The 20,987-nt window shown below is 44.6% G+C and overlaps 2 protein-coding genes across 18 annotated transcripts in view; one reads left to right on the top strand and one right to left on the bottom strand.

Annotated features, from left to right (window-relative positions):
- The window catches only part of FHOD3 (formin homology 2 domain containing 3), a 415,178-nt gene that overhangs the window by 45,996 nt on the left and 348,195 nt on the right, over nt 1-20,987 (top strand). For all 17 annotated transcript variants that reach the window (XM_036321024.1, XM_036321008.1, XM_036321023.1 and 14 more), the window contains exon 2: nt 19,340-19,446. In XM_036321024.1, coding sequence (XP_036176917.1) covers nt 19,340-19,446 — 107 coding nt within the window. The remainder of the gene's footprint in view (nt 1-19,339; nt 19,447-20,987) is intronic.
- LOC118662538 (SIN3-HDAC complex-associated factor) lies at nt 4,811-6,853 on the bottom strand. The gene has a single exon (XM_036321025.1). It carries the CDS (start codon nt 6,730-6,732, stop codon nt 6,067-6,069), a length of 666 nt encoding a protein of 221 aa, XP_036176918.1. The 5' UTR covers nt 6,733-6,853; the 3' UTR covers nt 4,811-6,066.

Below are 20,987 nucleotides of genomic sequence, written 5' to 3'. Positions count from 1 at the left end.
CCTTGTATGTAACTTTCCGTCTCTCTCTTGCAGCCTGTAAGATTCTCTCTTTGTCCTGAACATTTGCCATGGTAATTATGATGTGTCTTGGTGTGGGTCTTTTTGGGTTCACCTTGTTTGGGACTCTCTGGGCTTGTGTGACTTTTTTCTTCCCCACCTCAGGGAAGTTTTCTGATATTATTTCTTCTAATAGGTTTTCTAATCCTTGTTCATCCTTCTGTTGTTCTGGTACCCCTATTATTCGTATGTTGTTTCGTTTCATGTTGTCCCAAAGCTCCCTTAGGCTCTCCTCCTGTCTTTTCATTTTTTTCTCCAATTGCAGTACATTTTGGGTGTGTTTCGCTTCCTTGTCTTCTAAATCACTAATTCGGTCCTCCGCTTCTCCTAGTCTACTGTTGATACTTTCAATGGAGTTTTTCATTGCAGCTATATCACTCTTCATATCTTCTTGGGTCTTACTTAAGTTGTTGATTTTTTCATCTGTTTCTTCTAGCTTCTTCCATATGTTATCGATTTTTTCATCTGTTTCTTCTAGCTTCTTCCATATGTTATCGATTTTTTCATCTGTTTCTTCTTGCTTCTTGCTGAGGTTGTCGATTTTTTCCTCCATCCGGTTTATGCACTCTAGGACCCTTATTCTGAATTCTTTTTCTGTCATGTTGCATGCCTCTGTATTACTTAGCTGCTTTTCTGGAGAGTCCTCCTTCTCTTTCCTTTGGGGGTTTCTTTGTCTACCCATGTTTGATCTCACTGACATATCTAGACGTTGAGTCGTTCAGTGGCTGCTCCCTTGGTGGCAGTGACTCCTTGGTCTGCGGTTCCTCTTCGGGCGGTTGCGGTAGCAGCTGCTCTTCAGTTGGCAGCAACTCCTCTGGTGGGTGCTGTTCACAGCTGTGGTGGCTCTTCTGGCTGGTGGGGCGAGGTTTCACGTACAGCTGCTGTTCCTCAGCAGAGGGTGTGGTGCTCAGGAGGTTGCTGTTGCTTGGATCTGCTGTGTTGATTTAAAGGCACAAGATACAACACAACAAGGCACCACGTACCAGGCACTATACACAAATATATTCACGATATTAATAACCCCAAATAAAGGTGAGCACCTGAATTAAGAGAATTAGGGGATAAGGAAAAGGAAGAGAAAAAGAGAAAAGAGAAAAAAGAAAAGAAAATTAGGGACCAAAAAAAGGAGTGCAAAAATGAAAGTGGGAAAAAGGAGGGGGGAAAGTAAAAGCGAGAAAAGAAAGGAAAAGAAAAAAAAAGAGCGAAAAGAGAGAATGAAGTGGAAGAGGGGAAGAGACTTTTTATATGAGGAGAATACTCCTATAGAACAGCCATTAATCCCAACAAATTCCAGCAACAGCTCCCTGGAGATAAATGCAAACTAGAAACAACCAATAATATAACGATGAAAATAGAATGGAGAACACTAATCCCAAAATAAAATAAAGAGAAAATAAAATGGCACTTTAAAAAAAATGGTAAAATGGTAGCAGTAATAATACTGGTTAAAAATAAGAAGGTAGTAATTAAAAGGGTAAAATCAGGTGATGGAAAAAAGAAGAAAAAAAAAAAAAAAGAAGAAGAAGAGGAAAAGAAAAAAAAAGAAAAAAAAAGAAAAAAAATTGGTTTCTTAGTTAAAAGGTGAAAAAAAAAAATATTGCAGTAGTGAAGGTCCTTCGGTTCTTCTATTCTTCAGTGTGGCTCGCCTTAGACCTGCCAGGTATTCAGGAGAGTGTTGAGTTTCCCTGCGATACACTGTTCCTCTGTGTTGTAAACCACAGTCCTTATTTTAAAGCAAGCCGCATTTGTTTCCCAGATTGCCTTATTTTGTGTTTAGCAAAGAGTCAGTTTGTGGGTCAGCCTCTGGGTGGCAGTGTTCTGGGGTTGGCCTCTGAGGCTACAGGGCCTCTCTGTCCAGTGGAAGTTCACTGCCCAGAGCTGGCTGCGTAAGAGTTACCAGTGCTGTGTTGTTGCTGGGATTGAAAATCCCTCTATAGGCCAGACCCTGTTAACTCCCAGGGACTGATCAGGTTATTTTAATCCTTGATCTCCTACAGGGTGGAATCTGGGTGTGGCTGTGCTCCTTGCCTGGGGGCTGGGGGGAGGAGTCTCACTCTCCGGAGAGAATGGCTGCCTCAGACGTGGGCTCAGGGGTGTCTCAGCACTCAATTCGCTGCCACCTCTCCCGGCCCCCCTTCTCTCCTCAGTCTCTCCCCAGATTCCACTCCTCCGCACACTCTCCCTCTCTTCAGCACAGGTGAGTGTCTGTATCCGAAATGTCCCATGAAGAGGGTTCAGTGAAAACAAACAAACAAACGCCGGCCGCGGAAACGGGGAAGGCTTGGTTTCTGTAAGCTTCTTCTCTTACCGGGACTGCATGGTCTGGTCAGCTCTTCAGGCTGCCCCCTTTAGGCTCAGTCCTCTGTGATCACAGACCCAGCTCTCAATTCCCCCGGCAGCGCCAGGAATCCCGCGGTTCTCCTTTCCCTCTCCTTCAATTTTAAATGATAGCCTTGCTGGAGAGAGTAGTCTTGGTTGTAGGTGCTTGCTTTTTATCACTTTGAATATTTCATGTCAGTCCCTTCAAAATTTTACTGTGGATTTTCACTTACCAGAAAAAATATTACATTTTCCTTGATTCCAAAATCTTGATCCTCAGCCATCTTACATTGAAAGTTATTTTTGTATCACAGTTCAGATTCTCCAGACTCTCATGTGCCGACTCATAATCTACCTGGGGTCAGATACTGATAATATTGATTTTTGGTTATAGAAATGCACATTCTGCATAATGAATGAGATCTTCAAATCCCCCAGACTTGGTTATAGTGTTAGCCCCAGCTGCTGAATAACCCCAGAAGAGGTGATGACTTTTCTGCAAATATTTATCAAACACTAATTGAAGATGACTATATGTTTGGGGTGTTTCAAGGAATATTTACTTTGAGTGCATGGCATCCCAAATGGAAATTTTTGCACTTTTGCTGGCTCTTAGGAAGGCTGTCCTTCAGTGCCTGGCAGCTCCAGGAGAGATCTGTCCAAGAGATGTGTGGTCTTCTGCTTAGGGGCAAGGGTCATGGTTTTTTTCAATTAAAAATGGACAAGTTGTAATTTAGAAATACATGGATGCCTGTGGATTTTTAAGTTGGATTTAAAAAGCTGTGGCAAGGAGTACAGCGAGCTCAGTCTTTAATTATAGGCCTCACCAGCTTTGTACTTTGTCATGCCAGGTGGAGGAGCAACACCATGGAGCAGCACGTTAGGCCTCTCACTATGGGCTTTCTGTCCGCTCTACAGAGTGGGGCGGCAGATGTGGACTTGGGTACCTGGGATGCCGGCGATCTTAAAGATGGCCCAAACATCAGTGAGGTACTAATGATTAGAGTGTTTTGTTGAGAGGTTTCCGCTGCTCACTAAACTAGGGCTGTCTGGCCATATAGTGTTTGCATTACTGAGGGGATGGAGTGGAGTAAAATACTTGCTGATTTGGAAATCCTCTGGTTATTGAGAAGGACAGTGGTGGTATATGTGGTTGAAACTAAATGAAGAAATGGAACATTTAACCATAGAGTGTTGGAGGAAAAAGGACCTTTGAGTCACCTGAGCCAGACAGTCATGGACATGAGCCAGGTAGATGGTGGCCCAGGGGACCTGGGTAGCACATGCCCCAAATAAAGGGTTGGTTCTCCTCAGTCCAGCCTCTCTGGGCCCGGAAGGAATGGCCCAGGGTTTCTGGATTTTCTCATTCAAAAGAAACTGAAAACCTAAATTTTATATACAATCTGTTCTAAGTATTGGCAACTAACCAAAATATTTCACAATGCCATGAGGGCAAACTGAGTGTGTCAGTGAGCTGTCAGCTTGCTCTCTGATGTCCACTGGTCTCCCTCATGCTACAGACGCAATGACCTGCTGACCTGGGTATGCGTTGGCTTGGTGGCAGCTGGAGGCCTGCAGGCCCAGTCTCTTGCATGCGAGGCTAGTTTTCTTTTTTCCCAAGGGCCCTTTCCCAGCATGATGAGGGTGTTCAGGGTTTTCTGGCTGCCAGGCTGCTCACCCTCTAATGTTCTTTTTTTTTTTTTTTTTTTTTTTTTTTTTTTTTTTTTTTTTTTTTATTTTCTAATAAGACTAAATTTATTCAATAACCTAGTAAAAGTTTTGAGTATAAGTATTCAACAGTATAAAAAGTACAAAACAGATTTGTAGATTTCTAATATATTAATACAAAGTGCATGACTACATACAGTACATCCTACAGGCAAAGAGAGGTGGAAGGGAAAAAGAAGACTGTGGTTGACTGTGGTCTAGTAATAAATAAATAAATACAGAAGTAGAGATGATCCATATTATAGTATATTCTACCACCGACACTGTAGCCAAAATGTACAAAATAAAAAAATAAAAAAAAGGACCATTTCCAAGTAACTCGGGAGGAAGAGGAGAATGGCTGAGACTCACGCAGGTCACCTTCGCGGCTGTGGGGGCGCCGCCCCAAACCACCGTGTTGTCTATACAGACGGTGGCTTGTAGTTTCTTCCAAAGGAATATAAAATTTTAAGTTTAGAATAAGAACTATAAAACTACAGGGTGCCCATAAAAAGTAGCTCACTCCTTATTGTTATTCATACTATCCAATTTTTAAAATCAGGCTTTAAAAATAAGCACCGAGTCATTTTATTATAAAGATAAGGTCGGAAAATGATCCTCCCTCGTTCTGAAAAAGTGTGAACCGGTAATATTCTTCCTGAATTGATAGAAAAGAGGCAATGAGAGTACTTGGGTTTGAGTTCAAGGAACAGGCTTTTCATAAAAATTTTAGAACCGAAGGGCCCCACGTTCAGGATTTATCATCTAAAATCTCAATGTTCAGAAAACCTGACTACAAAAAGCCAAACCCACTCAGCATTAACACACCTCTTTTCTTTTACTAGCATTTTACTTTAATATAGTGGTGGGGGGAGACGCTAAAACCCTCATACATTAAAACAAGTTGAACAAACACTCTACACAGATAAAACCTTCACAAAGGTCAACTGAAGTAATCCAGAGCTAAAACTGAATTGTGTAGATTTTCAATGAAGTCACCGGTAAGCAACACGAGCCAAAGTCAATTATTTACACACTCGGCGAGCCCTCTGAGAAGCGTGCCCCCAGAAGCATCAACCTTTGTTATTTTTATGCTATCCTGAAAGCCTGCACATTTTTCAGATATCTGAACATGTTTCATAGAGTGTGTTCTCTCCCATGTGGTAAAATAAAGCTTTGGTACTATCTATATTAAGATTGCTTATCCTGAAGACTTGCTTGACATTTCCCCAAGAGGAGCTTCGATTCTGCTTTAGAAGTTTCATATAAATTAAAATCTTCATCAAATAGCAATATGAAGGAGGTGACACAGGATACAACATATACAGTCCAGTTACCTCTTTGTATATTTAGAAATGACTCCTTCAAGGTATTTGTACCAGAGAGCTTATTCTGTCCTGCTTAATATTCAGTAGTACAGGTTTGAATCCTCAGCACCTTGGCAAGACCTTAATATTTTAAAATTATTAACAACTACCTCGAGGGGCAAGTCCAGGTTACTGGTTTATGACAAATTCATGATCATGAAGGAAAACAAGTGTAGTCAGCCATCTTTAAAAATGCCCCAACCACTGCTTCTCAATATAGAAAGACTAAAAACTACGTACGTTTATCATACAACAAATCCCATCTCTGTCCCCTGAAGTCCCCCTAATTTCATTCATGAGAAGGGGATTTAAAAGAAAAAGACTTAAAGAGCACTTTACAGCAGCATTCAGCTTTCCTATGAAATACTCAGCATCTTAAATATTATGTACATGTCTGTTTTTCCTTTTAGTAAGCTAGACACTGGCTTCAGAGTTGGTGGAACTTGTGGAAGTGGAGGAAAAAATAACCCATTCGGAACTATTCTAGAAATTGTCTTTTGGCAGAATAGCAGGTATCCAAGTGAAAAACAGGAAGGTCATTTTGTTGCTGTGTTTTGGGTTTTTTTTCCCCCTAAAATTTCAATCATTTCCTGTTCCCCTTTTACATACACCTCAGTCACCACTCCTGGGTGGAGATGGGCAGAGGCTCTGGGCTGGGCTCCTCCGGCTTCTCTGCAGCCGCCTTCTTGTTGCTGCAGCAAGGCTTGAAGAGGTGAGTGTCAATGAGGACTTCCCCAAAGCGGCCTTTATAGATAATCCCACAACATATTTTCTGTCTTTTCCAGTACGTGAGATCTAAAAAGGAAAAAACTGGCGTTCTGCTGGAGCCCGAAGCCACCTCTGTATCTGAGCCCTCATCTGACTGGTTACTGTAACAAGGAGACTGAGCTGGGGAGGCACTTGAGGTGGTGCTGTGAGCATCAGAATTATGACGTTTAAATTCCTTCTGTAGTTTGCTGATCTGGTTGCTTTTTATCCTGTTTCCAGATAGAGTTTTCACTTTCTTTGGTTTCAGTGTAGTCTTCAGGCTAGGTCCTGCCCTTGCATCTACCACGTGATTCCAGTTTTTTTTGGATCCTGCTGGCAATTTCTTCCATCTTTTCACAAGCAGGACACAGGCATTACAGATGTCTCCTGAACGTGTCTCATGCAACCCAAAACAGCTCTGGAAATCCTTCTCATAGCGCTTACTGTCCGTGAATCGAGAACTGGAGGACTTAGCTCTGCAAATACAGCAGCCTTCTATACTTCGGTACATCTTTGGCTTGTGAAAACCAAACATCTTTTCTTCTAGGCAATAGTCTTCCCAAAACAGCCGTTCCACGCGCAGTAACGTTCCCGAGGCGCGGAGTGCACGCCAGGCCAGCCCCCCCGCCGCTCGCTCCCTCCTCCTCAACTGCCTTGTCTAGCCCTCTAATGTTCTTGAAAGAGCTTCCTAGAATCCACAGTCACGGCCAGCTGGACTTCCCTGAGGTGTGGCTTCCGCTCGCGGTGCTCAGTTCGCACATGCCAGGTGGATTCTTGGCCCGTTTGTGTGTTTTCCTACGATATCAGTTGACCTTCCCCGGGTGGGGGGTTACTCTCCACACACTTGGGCCCCGAGACGGGCTCGCTCAGTGTGAACACTGCGCACAAGCGTGGCGGAGTAGGAAGGAGCTGGTCACTGGGTGAAGAGGGAAAAGTTCCAAAGAGATTCAGACAACCCCAACCTCCACCCACTTCAGGCTCGTGCTCTTGGACCTCAGCCTAACCTGAGACTTATCCGCTCCTCCAGGGGAGCTACAGTTAGGTATCTTTGGCACCTGTTCTCAGAGTGGACCGCAGACCCCTGCAGCAGGTCACCCGGGGATAGTGGAGAATGAGCACGTCCTGAGCCCCTACCACCCACACCCTCAGGATTAGAATATTGGGGTTTGCCCCGGAAATCTCCCTATTAGACATACTCCCCAGGCTCTTGTGCACACAGAAGTTTAGGAATCACTGTTCTGGGGATGGCAGAGGCACTGGGCAGTAGGGCCTCCCCATTGATAGGCCCCCCACAGCAACGCAAGCAGATCAGCTGGCCCTTCCGGCTCATATACCTCAGAACCAAAGGCAGGGTTCCATACAATGGAATATATATATTTTTTTTAGTAATAAAGGGAATGAAGTAAATATTATGGCATGGGTTAACCTTGAAAACTTTAAATATCTTAATTTTTTTTTTTTTATTGATTGCAGAGAGGAAGGGAGAGGGAGAGAGAGATAGAAACATCAATGATGAGAATCATCAATTGATTGCCTCCTGCATGCCCCACACTGGGAATAGAGCCCACAACCCAGGCATGTGCCCTGACTGGAAATTGAGCCATGACCTCCTAGTTCATAGGTCTATGCTCAACCACTGAGCCATGCTGGCTGGGTGAAAACTTGATACTAAGTGAAAGAAGCCAGTTACAAAAGACCATATATTGTATGATTCCATTTATATGAAATGTATAGAATAGGCAAATATATAGAGAAGGAAAGTAGATTAGTGTTTTCTGGAAGCTAGAGGTAGTGTGTTGAAGGAATGAGGAGTTACTGCTAATGGACATGTGATGAACGTCCTATATAATAAAAGGTAGTATGCAAATTGTCCCTTAGACCGGGAAGTTGTCCGGGAGTTCTACTAGGGGGTGGGGCTGGCCTGGGGAAGGGAGGGAGTACCAGGCGGCAGCCGCTATCTCTCTCTCCCTCTCCCTTCCTCTCTGAAATCAATAAAAAATATATTTACAAAAAATGGAGGTGAAATGAAGGTATTTGTAGAAAATAGGAACTGAGGACATTCACTAAAGAAGGAAATGGACTCTCACTAAAGAAGGAAATGATCCCAGAAGCACAGAAATTCTGGAAGGAATGATGTGTAAGAGACAAGGTAAAAATTGGGTAAATTTGAATGAATAGTGACTGCCCCAAACAATACTATGTATTGAGGTTCAAAATATATTTTTCAATATCTCAAAAAGTGTAGACTACATTAAAGTGGTCTAGTGCCCTTAAATTGTCTTGGCAGTGATACTCATTTATGGCAGGTTCTGCTGAGACAGGAAGCCATGTGGTTATCCAGGGTAAATTACCAAAAGTATTAATAACTAGGAATACATAGAATAAAGAAAGGAAATATGGAATAATAAAAATAGTTAAACCAAAAGATGACAAGAAAGGAAGAAAAAGGAACTAGAACAAGTAGATCAAATACTACATCAGAAACTACTTTAGATGAACATACTGAATAAATACCTTTATTAGAAAACTAAATTTTTCAGATTTGATTTTTTAAAAAAAGCTACATTCTACTTATAAGAGACACATCTTAAATCTGTGGGCATCAAGTGTTGTCAGTAAAAAACTGGAAGAAGGTACACCATGGAGCACTAACCAGAAGAAGTGGTACAGATGTATTAGGAACAGATGACACAATCTCTGAGATCAGAAACATTGCTAGAAAAAAAGAAGAACTCTCATAGTGCTAAAGGAGTCAGTCCACTAGGGAATATAAATAAACAGACAAATAAATAAAATGTTGACAGAGTTAAAAGGAAAAATAGAAAAATGCACAGTTGTAGAGGGATATTAATACACTTCTCTATAGAACAAGCAGATTAAAAGCAGTAAGAATAGCAGTAAGGACTGGCCAGCATGGCTCAGTTGGTTGGGCATCATCCTGTGCACCAAAAGGTTGCTGGTTCTACTCCAGGTCAAGGCACCTGCCCAGGTTGCAGGATTGATCCCCAGGAGGGTGTGCAGAAGGCAGCCAGATCAATGTTATGCTCTCACTTGGATGTTTCTCTCTCCCTTTCCCTTTTTTTCTCTCTTTCTCTCAAAAAAACACACACAAAAAAACCCCTATATTTTAAGAAAGCTCAAAAAAAAAAAAAAAAAAGCAGTAAGGACAGAAGAGACTTGAGGGTCCCTTTTAACAAACTCTGAAGCTGTGGAGTACACATTCTTTCCACTGGGTCACAGAATAAGTTTCAAGAAATTTTATAGAATTGATATCACACAGGGTATATTTTCTGGCCACAAATTGATCTAGAAATGAACAATAAAAAGATACTAGTAAATTTCCAAATATTTGGAAATTATGCAATATACTTCTAAATAACCCACAGGTCAAAGAAGAAATTAAGAAGAAATTTCCAGTGAAATTTAGAAACTATTTTGGATCGAAGATGATGACTATATGGCATATCAGATTTGTGGGCTGCAGCTAAGCCCTAGTTAGAGGAAAATTCTAGTCTTAAATGTACAAAATTGAAAAGAAGAAGACGGAAAATCTTAAGATCTTAGACATTAGAAAAAAATACCAGCATATTAATCATAAAGAATGTAGAAGGAAGGAAATAATAAAGATAAGAGTGGAAATTAATGAGATAGAAAACAAACTTAAAATAATGGAAAAGCAATGTAATCAAAAGTTGGTTCTTTCATAAGACCAATAAGTGAATAAAGAACTGATCCTAAACTGTTAGAGAAAAAAATGGGAAAGCACCAATTACCAATGTCAGGAATGAAAAGGGGGACACCCCTACATTCTCAAGACACGAAAAGCTAGCTGTTATCTGTGGGCACATCAATGCACTTGTGGGATTTCAACTGCTGTGTTTTTATTCATGCCAAGCCCCCAAATTTATTTTCCTATCATTGTCATCACTTGCTTTAGACATAACATGTAAAAACTAAAAATCCCAATTTTATCCCCTCTCCCTGCCCCTAGTAGCTGTTTGTCTAATGTTTCCCATGTTTGTAAAAGGTACCACTACTTATTAATTTGCTCAAGCAAGAAACTCAAGGTTTTGCCTCTCTCTGTTGGATACCTCCACATTTGATCAAATAGCACGTCGTTTGGACTTTTCCTTTCTCCCTCCCCTCTCTTTCCACTGCTTCTGTGATTGTCCTAGTGACCTTGAGATCACCCCCCCCACCCACCATCCAGCAATGGTCTCTTCTTTTGCCTTCCCTTTCTGTCCCACCTTGCAAAGCTGGTCCTGCATGCATCTCTCTACAACCCTTTCACGGCTTCTGGTTGCCCTAGAATCAAGTCTAAAATCTAGGGGGGCCAGAAGGTTCCCCTCTGCAGCCCTTGACCTTCCTTCAGGCTTTTGCAGTAACTGACTCATTGTCCTCATGTCCCTGAACTCTCACCAGCCGTTGGTGATCTGTCCCATCCACAGCCCCGAGGGCCCTGGACCTGGCTGTCACACTCATGGCCCGCTCCCTGGGATGTGGCACAGTGCCTGGCCCAGAGGACGAGCACAGGAGAGGATCGGTAATTTGAGCGAGCGAATGAACAATAACGGATCAATAAGTATCCCGAACCTTAGTGCTGACATTATTTTTCAACTTGGCTGAAGTGAAACAAAATGGGAAAAGGTACCTGTAAACATAAGTCAGTCTAGTCCAGCCTTTCTCAAGAGAGATGTTTAATGCATTTTTAGTTATTTATTTAATGATAAAAAGGTCTTTAAAAGAGTTCAAATATTTACCAGATTATCACACCCCCTCAGTTTAAGCTCTTAATAGGAGAAGTCTGGCCTTTGTCTTTCCTGTAGAACTTGGCAGAAACTTTTGCCTTTAGTTGGTGAGCTGTGCAATTCTCTTGACTCAAATAAAAATGTAGGGCTTGATTTGGAAATTGCCTAAATCCGTTTTAGGATGTCGGTTCTCTCATTGGGGTTGGTGGCCACTAAGAACACAACTTAGTAAAGGTTTCTGAGGAACTGAAATCCAACTGTTTTCAGAATCAATTTAGTGATATTATTTCATAACCCATGCATGCTGCATCTTTAAAAATATCCTCACAGTTCACCCAAAAACATTTATGAAAGTATCTGCAATGTATATGTTGTTCCAGATGGGCCCACAGGGATCGAAAACTATTAATATTATTTGTTGGGATGAGCCAACAGGACCTATTTTCTTCTGATGTCGTGTAAATTAGTTTCATTTGGTCTTTTTCTTAAGCAACCCAACCAAGTGTTACATGTATTTTTTGTACATGAAAAATGACTTCTTTATAGGAGCTGAATCATTTTTTATTGTGAATGTATTATAGACACAAAAGAGTAAACAGGAAGCGTATATGTAGCTTGCAGGATAATGAAGTGAATGCTATGTCCTTGCTACCCATCTTAGGAAATGGCAGAGGGAAGCCATGGCATCTGTGCCCTCAACCTTGTCCCTTGTGGTGGGCATTATGGGTGTGGGGGCACCTGGCCCACAAATGTGTGATAGTTGAGCCAGGGTTTTGTGTTCTTCAGAACCAGAAGGGACTCATGGCACTGCTTGCGGGAAAGCACTTTCCTAACCTCTTTTGCTTGTCAGTGAGGACCAGTTTCTTGTCTCTGCTGCCTTTAGAAGGAACCAGAAAGTTGAAGGAAGCCACAGGCTTCATAGCTGCCTAGCAACAGAAGCACTGTTTTCGGGGGAAATGGGTGCAGCTCTCTGAGAACTGCCAAGTGGCACCTGCCGACCGCCTCTGTGTGCTCTCAAAGCCAGATGAGCCCGAGGTGGGCGCTCAGGGGCTCACAGGGAACCCGGCCCTGGAGCTAGCCGGGGCCAAGCAGCCCTTCCCTTCTGAGCCGGGAGCAGGGCCAGCTTCGTGGGTGTGTGACCAGTGCCACTGGTCAGAAGGGCCCTGTGCTTGCAGTTGCTATCTCGAAAGTCTCCATACTGTGGTCTTTGGATGTGTGTGTTGTAAGTGAAGGACAGTGAGACGATAAAACACTTTGGGGGTTGGAGCCACAACTCACCCCTCCTGACCTCCCTGGAAGGGGCTCCCAGCTGACTGCTTTCCTACTCCCTGTGTTCCAGGCCTTTCCACCCAGCAGCCGCTGCTGTCCTCAGTGTGCACATGGGCTTGGGCTCCGGGAGGGGCCGGGGCAGTGCCAGGCGTGTGTGCTCTGTGGCATCTGAGGGCTGGGCATGGTGGTGGCATTCCTGCCTTGAGCTGGCAGTGTCATGGCACACTCAGAGGGCACCTTGGTGGGTGAGCCTCTCCCCCACCGCTGATCCAGGCACCGAGCCCTTCGAGTGTGAAATTGCAATCCCTGCTGGCCACCTGTTCGCTGTGGGTCTTTCCTCAGGGGAAGGGGAGCAACAACCATACACTATTTCTTACAAGTCTATGGTCTACGGATGGTCCTTCTGGTTTGGGCCAGTTGGACCGATTTCGGCTGGGCTCTCTGTGTCTGCCGTCGGCTGGAGGGGCACCTGTTGGCTTGCCAATCCGGATGCCTCCTGCAGTGTGTGGCCGTTGGCAGGCTGTCAGGAGGGCGGCGGGAGTGACCAGGCACCCTAGAGGCTGGCTAAGCCAGGCTTCTTCGTGTGCGGGCAGAGGTCCAAGAGCAGCAGGAGAGGACAGCCCGCCTCCGTGAACAAGTATCGCTCGAGTCTCCGCTCTGTCCCATCGGCTGCCTCATTGGCCAAAGTGAGGCACAGGCCAGCCCAACTTCCGGGAGTCGAGAAAGATCCACCCCTTGATGGAAAGAGCGGCAGGACCCATTGCGAGGGATGTGGGTTCAGGGACAGGAGGAACCACTGAAATGACATAAGCAAATGACATTTATTTGAGCATTTCTTTATTGTCGTTTCTTTCACCAATCAGCATATGTTTTCCCACTTCTGAACTATTACCAAAATGAGCTTAGTTCTCAACCTGTGGGTCGCAACCGCTTTGGCGGTCGAACGACCCTTTCACAGGGGTCACCTAAGACCATCCTGCATATCAGATATTTACATTACGATTCATAACAGTAGCAACATTACAGTTATGAAGTAGCAACGAAAATAATTTTATGGTTGGGTCACAACATGAGGAACTGTATTTAAAGGGCCAGAAGGTTGAGAACCACTGGCTTAAAGGATAGTCCTCGTGTGTGTTTATAGAATGGTTCCGCGTGCGTCTATTTCAGGGTCACAGTAAATTTTATTGCCGAGACGAAGGCCTGCTGTGGACCTGCTGCCAAACCCAGGTAATCATTAAACCTCCCAGTAACATGCCGCTTCACTGGGTCAGGGAAAGAGAAGAATATATAAATCCAGACGTGACATCAGCCTTGTTTTAGATTAACCCCCCCCCCCCCCCCCCGGATGAGGAGTCTGCCCTTTGTTTTTGAATGCAGTGTCTTCTCTGTAGGAGTGGTCTAAACCCCAAGTTGACCTTGTGCAACCTCTCTGCAAGGACAGGGGGCGGGGGGGGGGGGGCTCTTTCCATGTCCCCAGAGATCAAGAGCCCATTTTCTTTTCTTACATATATGTTTATTGATTTCAGAGAGAAAGGGAGAAGGAGAGAGAGATAGAAACATCAATGATGAGAATCGTTGACCGGCTGTCTCCTGCACGCACCCCCCCCACCCCCCCAACTGGAGCCCACAGCCCAGGCATGTGCCCTGACCAGAATCGAACCTGGGACCCTTCAGTCTGCAGGCCAACACTCAATCACTGAGTCAAACCAGCTAGGGCGAGAGCACATGTTCATGGTTCGCTTTGACCTGGGAGGAGCGGCACAAAATTCCAGGATATTTGCATGGGTCCCTCCTGGTAGATCTGTGATCGATTCCCTCTAGAGCACCCTGCCCCCCACAGAATCTGTAAGCCGCTGGTTTACAGCCTGCAACCTGATCCCAAGTCTTCCTGCTCTGCCACCATCACTGCCCCCAAACTTCCCTAAGGCCTCACTTTATAACGGCCCTGTAACATTATCTCCCCGCCTGGCTCCCGCGTTGTCTTATGTCCTGAAGTGCCCGCAGTGTCCTGGCCACTGAGCCTGGAGCCGAGAGAGGAGTGCAGGGGCCCTGCTGCCAGGGGCTCAGGGTTGACATGAAAATCATTGGAGTCAGGAAATTCCAGGGCCCTTAAGTCATCCGGGAAGACAGTTGACAGGAGAGGCCAAGGCAAGAGATCAGGTTGCCTCCAAGTGGGAGCTGAGGTTCCCGTCAGGAGCTGGTCTGGCAGGAGGTGTCTGAGCCTTCAGCCTGCAGGCAGAGTCTGGGTATTGCCGGCCGAATCTTTATAACGACCAGCTGGGAGCTAACGTCCGCTCACTGCCTCTTCACCCGGCTGTACTCGTTTGTAACTGCTATTAGGTATCCCCGCCAAGTCTGAAGAATTCATTTAGTGTCCCTATCAATTGGTTTGTAAAAATGATACTTCAAGCGCCCTGGCCGGGAGGCTCAGTTGGTTGGAGCGTTGTCCCGTTCACCAAAAGGTTGCTGGTTTGATCCCTGGTCCAGGCACATATGGGAGGCAACCGATCAATGGTTCTCTCTCATGTCAACGCTTCTCTCTCTCTCTTTTCCCCCTTCTCTCTCCTCTAAAAAAAAAAAAATCAAAAAATCAATTAACATATCCTTGGGTGAGGATTAAAAAATACCTAAAACCTCTCCCCAAAATATTGACACAATTTTTCAAGTGTCAGTCCAGCAAGGAAGCCATTTCTTCTAACTCCTTGGCTCATGTGATGGTTTAAATATTAAGCTCGCCTGCCTCGGGTGTCACAGGATGGGGGTGGGCAGTGTGTGTCGATTCCTTTGGTGTCTTCACAGGCAGCCGTGTTGCTGGGACCCCTCTGGTGCCCACGTGTCTGGGCTCCCCAAAGGCGGGGGTATCTGGCCTTGCCCCCTTGCTGTAGCCCTGCCGTGAGGACTCCACACATACACTTCTTGAGGGGCCAAAAGGCACATACATAGTCACATTTTCTGTTTTAGTTGAAGGACTTTCGAGCACAGATGGCTAAACTATTAGGCAGGGGCAGCGGGGTTGTGTGACACTGGCCTGGGAAGTAGTGACAGCCTGTCTCCGGAAGGGGGACCAGGGCGCTTTTATGGAGGATGCTTGGGTCACGGAGGCTGTGGCTGCTAATTATAGAGGAGGAATAGAACTGAGGGTGAACTTCCACACATTTGGACAGTTGGTTTAAAATGGCTTTTTGTTCTCTTCTGTGTCATTCTTACTCAAGAAAATGATCTTTGAGGGAAGGAAGCATTTATGTGTTCCTTGGTGCCCAGCCTGTGCCTGACATATCATTTGGTTGAAATTGACCTATGGAAATGGTCATGGCTAATGCGGCCCTGAATGTGAGGAGAGGCGTGAGGAGAATAGGCGTTTCTGCTGTTTCGGGATTCTGCTGTCAGAGGCTGAGAGGTGTGGGGCTTCCTGTTGTGGTCCAGGGCTGGCTGGGAGCATGGGGGGCCAGGGTGAGTGTTGAGGAAAACCAGATATTCACCTTGGCCGGCTGGGAGTAACATTGGAAGGGCCTGTGTGGAGATGATGTGCCAGATAGCCAGAGTTGCCATAAGGGCTGCATCTGCCAGCTACTAGGAATCCCCACTTCCCCCACTTCCCCCCTAACAGCATAGGGCTGGAGTGGAGGTGGAGAGGGCTGCAAGCCTTTCATGCACCCCCTCCTGTCTCCACCTTACGTACCTCAAATTAGCGACCTGGGAGGGTCAGAAGCAGAGTGTGCTGGAGTGGGCCTGGGGGGCTGGAGAGGGCTGGTGGGTATTCTCCGAGGTTCTGTGAGCCAGCTGTTCAATATAGCTATTATTAAAGATTTAAGGATATACGTGTACAATTAATAAGTTCTATTAAAAACAAAGATAATAAAGATAATAAGGTACAAACTTCCAGTTATAAAATAAACAAGTCACTGGGATGTAATGTACAGCCCATTGAATATAGTTAGTAACATCGTGATAACTTTGTACGGTGACTGATGGTTACTAGACTGATTATGGTGATCACATTGTACATTATATTAATGTCGAATCACTATGTTGTGCACCTGAAACTAATATCAGATTGTATGCCAACTATACTCTTGTAAAAACAACAAAAAATAAAAAAATAAAGATAATAATCGCAACTCAAAACATGTCACTTCCTAAATGTTTTATTACATTTTACTGCTCCTCATCCTTTTGAGGTTTCTGACATCTCTTGTACCTGATAAACATACCATATACTGGTTAGTTGCTGCACATCTTGTGCAACCCCACGCTCGGTGACTTCACGCCGCTGGCTGACATGGGCCGCAGTGGGAGAATTTACACCACATACCAGTGCACAGGCTGTCCCTATCCCCCTGGGCTCTCGCTGGGCCTGCGGGTGGACTACAGAATGACTCAGACCCCTCGGGGAGAGGCAGAAACGCTCTACCCCAACGGTGGGGAACGTCCAGCCCTCGGGCCATATAAGGCCTTGGAAATAATTTGGTCTGGTCCTGCCAAGACTTTAGGGGTGAGTTAATTAAATGTCTGACCAAATATAGCAGGCTAATTTTTAAGTTGATAATTTTGTATGGCCCGTGAATGATGTAATAAATACCCAAATGGCCCTTGGCAGAAAAAAGGTTCCCAACCCCTGGTCTACCCAAAAGCTTTCTCTGGCTTCACCTGTTTCTAGGGGCTGAAGCCCAAGAAATTGTTATGGCCTAAAGGGCTTTCATTACCCCCACCTTCTAGGCTGTTGATTATATGTGGGATTAAAAATAAACAAATGTGCGGATACTATCAACACAACAGATCAAGTAGCTTTCTTAGTTAACAACATCTGTAGGAGTTAAAAGCAAGAATGAGCAGCTGTGAGTCCAGCCGTCCACATGGTCAGTGTGTATGTTAGCAGGTCCAGGGTCTCATGGAATTTTCCACCTGGGAAGGATAAAGTCGGATTTCAGTCCTCAGGAGACCCTGGGCCCAGGAGATGCCTCTGCAGGAAACCATTCCTGGCTGCTGGTTCCACAGGTGGTGGGAGCAGATCCCTGTGTGTTTCCCCAAAACCATGGGTGCACATCTGACACCTCAGAACCATGAATTTGGCCAATTTGATTCCTGGGTTAAATGCTGTCTCGGATCAGATGATCCGTCTGTGCCAGTCAAGAATGCTGACCCTCACCAGCACGCCCTTAGAGGAACAGTTTGTTATTAGAGAAATCAAACAAGTGAATCAAATAGGATTAACCCCTTTAAACAATTTAACTAGGTGTTTCTTACAAATAACAAAGAACAAATTCCTTTCAATTTGTTGAGGATAACCAGAAACACGGACCTGCCCGGTCTCTAATTGAAAAAACAACTAAAAAAAAAAACCCACCAAAAAAACACACAACACAACCCTCATCAAACTGTACAGTTTACAATCTGTGTAATCTAATGTAAGTTCTATTTCATTAAAGTTGATTTTCCAAAAAAAAAAAAAAAAAAAAAAAAGAAAAGAAAAAGGGTCAGCAGCCTCTTAGAAGTGCTCATTCTAGACAAGAAGATAGTCTCAGTTCTCTTGTTGGGGATAATAAGCATAGCTTTTCTATCAAGAGATTAATTCCTTGTTTGAAATCTCACTGAGGAAGTATTATCACATGTTTATTTAGTTATTTTAAAGTAGCCACATGTTCCCCTCTGTTTTTCCCCAACCGCCTGTCATTTTGAAATAAGAGCGTAACTCAGCAAGTAGGTGAATAAAAAGAGCCACCCTACAGACTGAGAAATCAAGCATGCAGTTATACATTCGGGCTTCCTCGTCATGTCAGTTTAATCTTTGGTAAAATTATTTCCCTTTATTTTTATGTGTCTTGGTCATTGTAAATGTCATGTGATGCTGCTGTAACAATCAACCTCAAAATCTTCACAACTCGCTGCCACAGAGGCTTGTGTCTTGCTCGTTTTGGTTCAGTGGAGGCGGGGTAGCGAAGGGCTCTGTTTTGTGCAGCGATTCAGGAACCTGGGGCTCTGGTGGATTCTAGACTTTGGAGTCCCCTGCTGGCCCCTCTGCATCTGGCCGCAGGCAAGAGATGAAAAGTGGGACGTTGTGCAAGGGTGTTGTGGCCAGGGGCGTTGGGGGCCTTGTTCGCTTTCACTCACATTCCATTGGTCGGTACTCAGTTTCACAGCTGAAAACTGACTATAAGGCTGGGATATGTGGTCTGTGTGTCCAGGAGGGAAAGGGAAGGGGGTTGACAAACACATGGCACACCAGCGGAACACTCAGATGCCATAGCTATATATGGCAAGATTGATATTTGTAAGTCCTTTGTAGATCTCAGGCCATAGGAAGGATCAGAACTTAGTGGTTGAGCGCATGATCTTGAGTCAAATGGCTGGTATCCAAATCCCAGCTCCATCATTACCAGATGGGGCATCTCTTAGTTTCTCTCTATGCCTCAGTTTTTTCATCTGTAAAGTGGGGATAATAATAGAAGTACGGTCCATGTCAGAAGCAAATGAAGCAACATAGGCAAAATGCTTAGAATTATGCATGAATGTAATAACAAATAAGTATTTGCTAAATACATTTAAAAAAACTGAGACTAGTAACCAGGGACCTCAGGCCCTCTGTGGTATGTTGTAATTTGGGTATGTTGTCATCCAAATGGAGAACGTTTCTTTTAGCTCAGTTGTTTATTGAGCAGCTATTGATTGTACCGTGCCAAGCATGACAGAATCTGAGTACGCAGGCTTCTCACTGAATCAAAGGAAACAACATGTTTTCCCATCAAATTTGCCTTTGAAACTCTGGGACTCTTAATCCACGTTCACACCAGCATTGTGATCTTGGTTCCCACTCCCCACATCCATAGATTCTCCTGGGCCCCTCAGAGTGCAAAGTGGCACTGGCCCAAAGGGCTTCTTCTCCACCCCCATCGACATCCATTGGGCCCTGTCAAGGCCACTCCCTTAATAGGTGTCGTATCTGTCCACTCGGTAGGCAGTCTGCTTCCAATCTACTCACAGGAACACACTACCTCCTCCAACTATGATCTGCACTTCAGAATAATGCTTGATTAAAAGCCCACATGGGGCAACATGCAGTGACTGCTCCATGCAGAGTCCCCCTCCTAGGAGCCAGCTGGGCTGACCAGGCTCTTTCTCTTGCAGCTCGACGACTGCACGCTGCAGCTCTCCCACAATGGCACCTACCTGGACCTGGAAGCCACCCTGGCAGAGCAGCGGGACGAGCTAGAAGGCTTCCAGGATGACGCTGGGTAAGAGCCACAATTGTCCCTGCTGACTGGTCCTGATCTCCCAAGAAATGGGGGGAGGGGCCCTGAAATATTTTGGAGAAACCTTTGGCCTTCTCTTCACTCGCAGTCACACAAAAAGAAGGGAGATGCAAGTGACAGCTGTAGTCACAGCACTCTTTTGCATTTTGAGTAACTCATTTTTTTAATAAAAATTTTATTACAGTTGACATTCAATATTAGTGTTAGGTATACAGCACAGTGGTTAAACATTTACGTAACTTACAAGATGATCCCCCGATGAGTCTAGTCCCTACCTGACACCACCTATTTGAGTAACTCTTCTTGACAAGGCTACTCAGGGGCAGGAGCATTTCTGGTATAGTTTAATTAAGCATATGGTATTTACATCCTGTTCTCTTTCTCTTAAGCCAAATATAACTACATTAATTTTTTTAAGATTTTAGTGGGTTGACAATTGTTTTAAACATTGTTTTTACTGACAACTCATTGGATATATAGTTTTCTTGCCAGATGCCCTAGTAGATCATGTTATATTATGTCATCTTTTGAACTCATTACAGTGGAAAAAAAAAATTATTATGTTAACTAACATCAAATCACTTTGTGCCTACCTAGAATTGCTTAATACTTCTGATTGCTCAGTCTGAATAAAGCAACACACATACAAAATCAAAGATGTGTCCAGAAAATAAAATCTCTGTAGGAATATACTTATACCATCAACCATTCCTATAGTTATTAGATTACTAGAGGCTCGGTGCATGAAATTTGTGCACTTGGCGGGGGGTGTGGGGTGGGGGGCGGGGAGTCCCTCAGCCTGGCCTGTGCCCTCTGGCCCGTTTCTGCGGGGAGCGGGCCTAAGCCGTCAGTCTGACATCCTTAGCGCTGCTGCAGAGGTGGGAGAGGCGCCTGCTACCGCCTCTGTGCTCACCAGCCCTGAGCAGCGCTCCCTCTGTGGGAGCGCATTGACCACCAGAGGGCAGCTCCTGTGTTGAGCATCTGCCCCCTGGTGGTCAGTGCAGCCCTCTGCCTTCTTCTCTATCCCTCATCCATCTTGAGCCATGTATATCTCTGATTTTATCACCTTCCTCCTTAGAAAACTTCAGGGGCTCTCTGTTGCTTTCCCAATAATACCCAGCTATTTTGATCTGGTTGTCAGAGACCTCCCCAACAGTTGTTTAGACATTACCTTGCTTGAGTTAAAAATATATTACTGTCAGATAAATATTTTCAGAGAATACTAAGTTTTCAGGAACAGCTCAAGGAAAAAAATGGGAACCTGTTAGTGTTAGTCTCCTACTTGACTCCACGATGTATTGATGACTTCCTGGATTTCCCCTGTTTTATTACAATTTATGGTCCATTTCCCCTAATTGTCCCTCTGCTGCTAAAACTCTACGAGGTCAGAACTAGACCTGTCTGACTATCCAGTGCCTAGCATTTTCTCAACACCTTATAGGCACTGAGTTAACGCTGGTGGCTGGTAAATGAGAGGATCCCAGGATGGATTCCTGAATATCATGACCATGAGCACCAAGAAA

Source organism: Myotis myotis, unplaced genomic scaffold, assembly GCF_014108235.1.
Source record: "Myotis myotis isolate mMyoMyo1 unplaced genomic scaffold, mMyoMyo1.p scaffold_m19_p_9, whole genome shotgun sequence".
NCBI lineage: Eukaryota > Metazoa > Chordata > Mammalia > Chiroptera > Vespertilionidae > Myotis > Myotis myotis.
The sequence above is the reverse complement of the archived record's forward strand: the minus strand, read 5'-3'. Positions and strand labels throughout refer to the sequence as shown.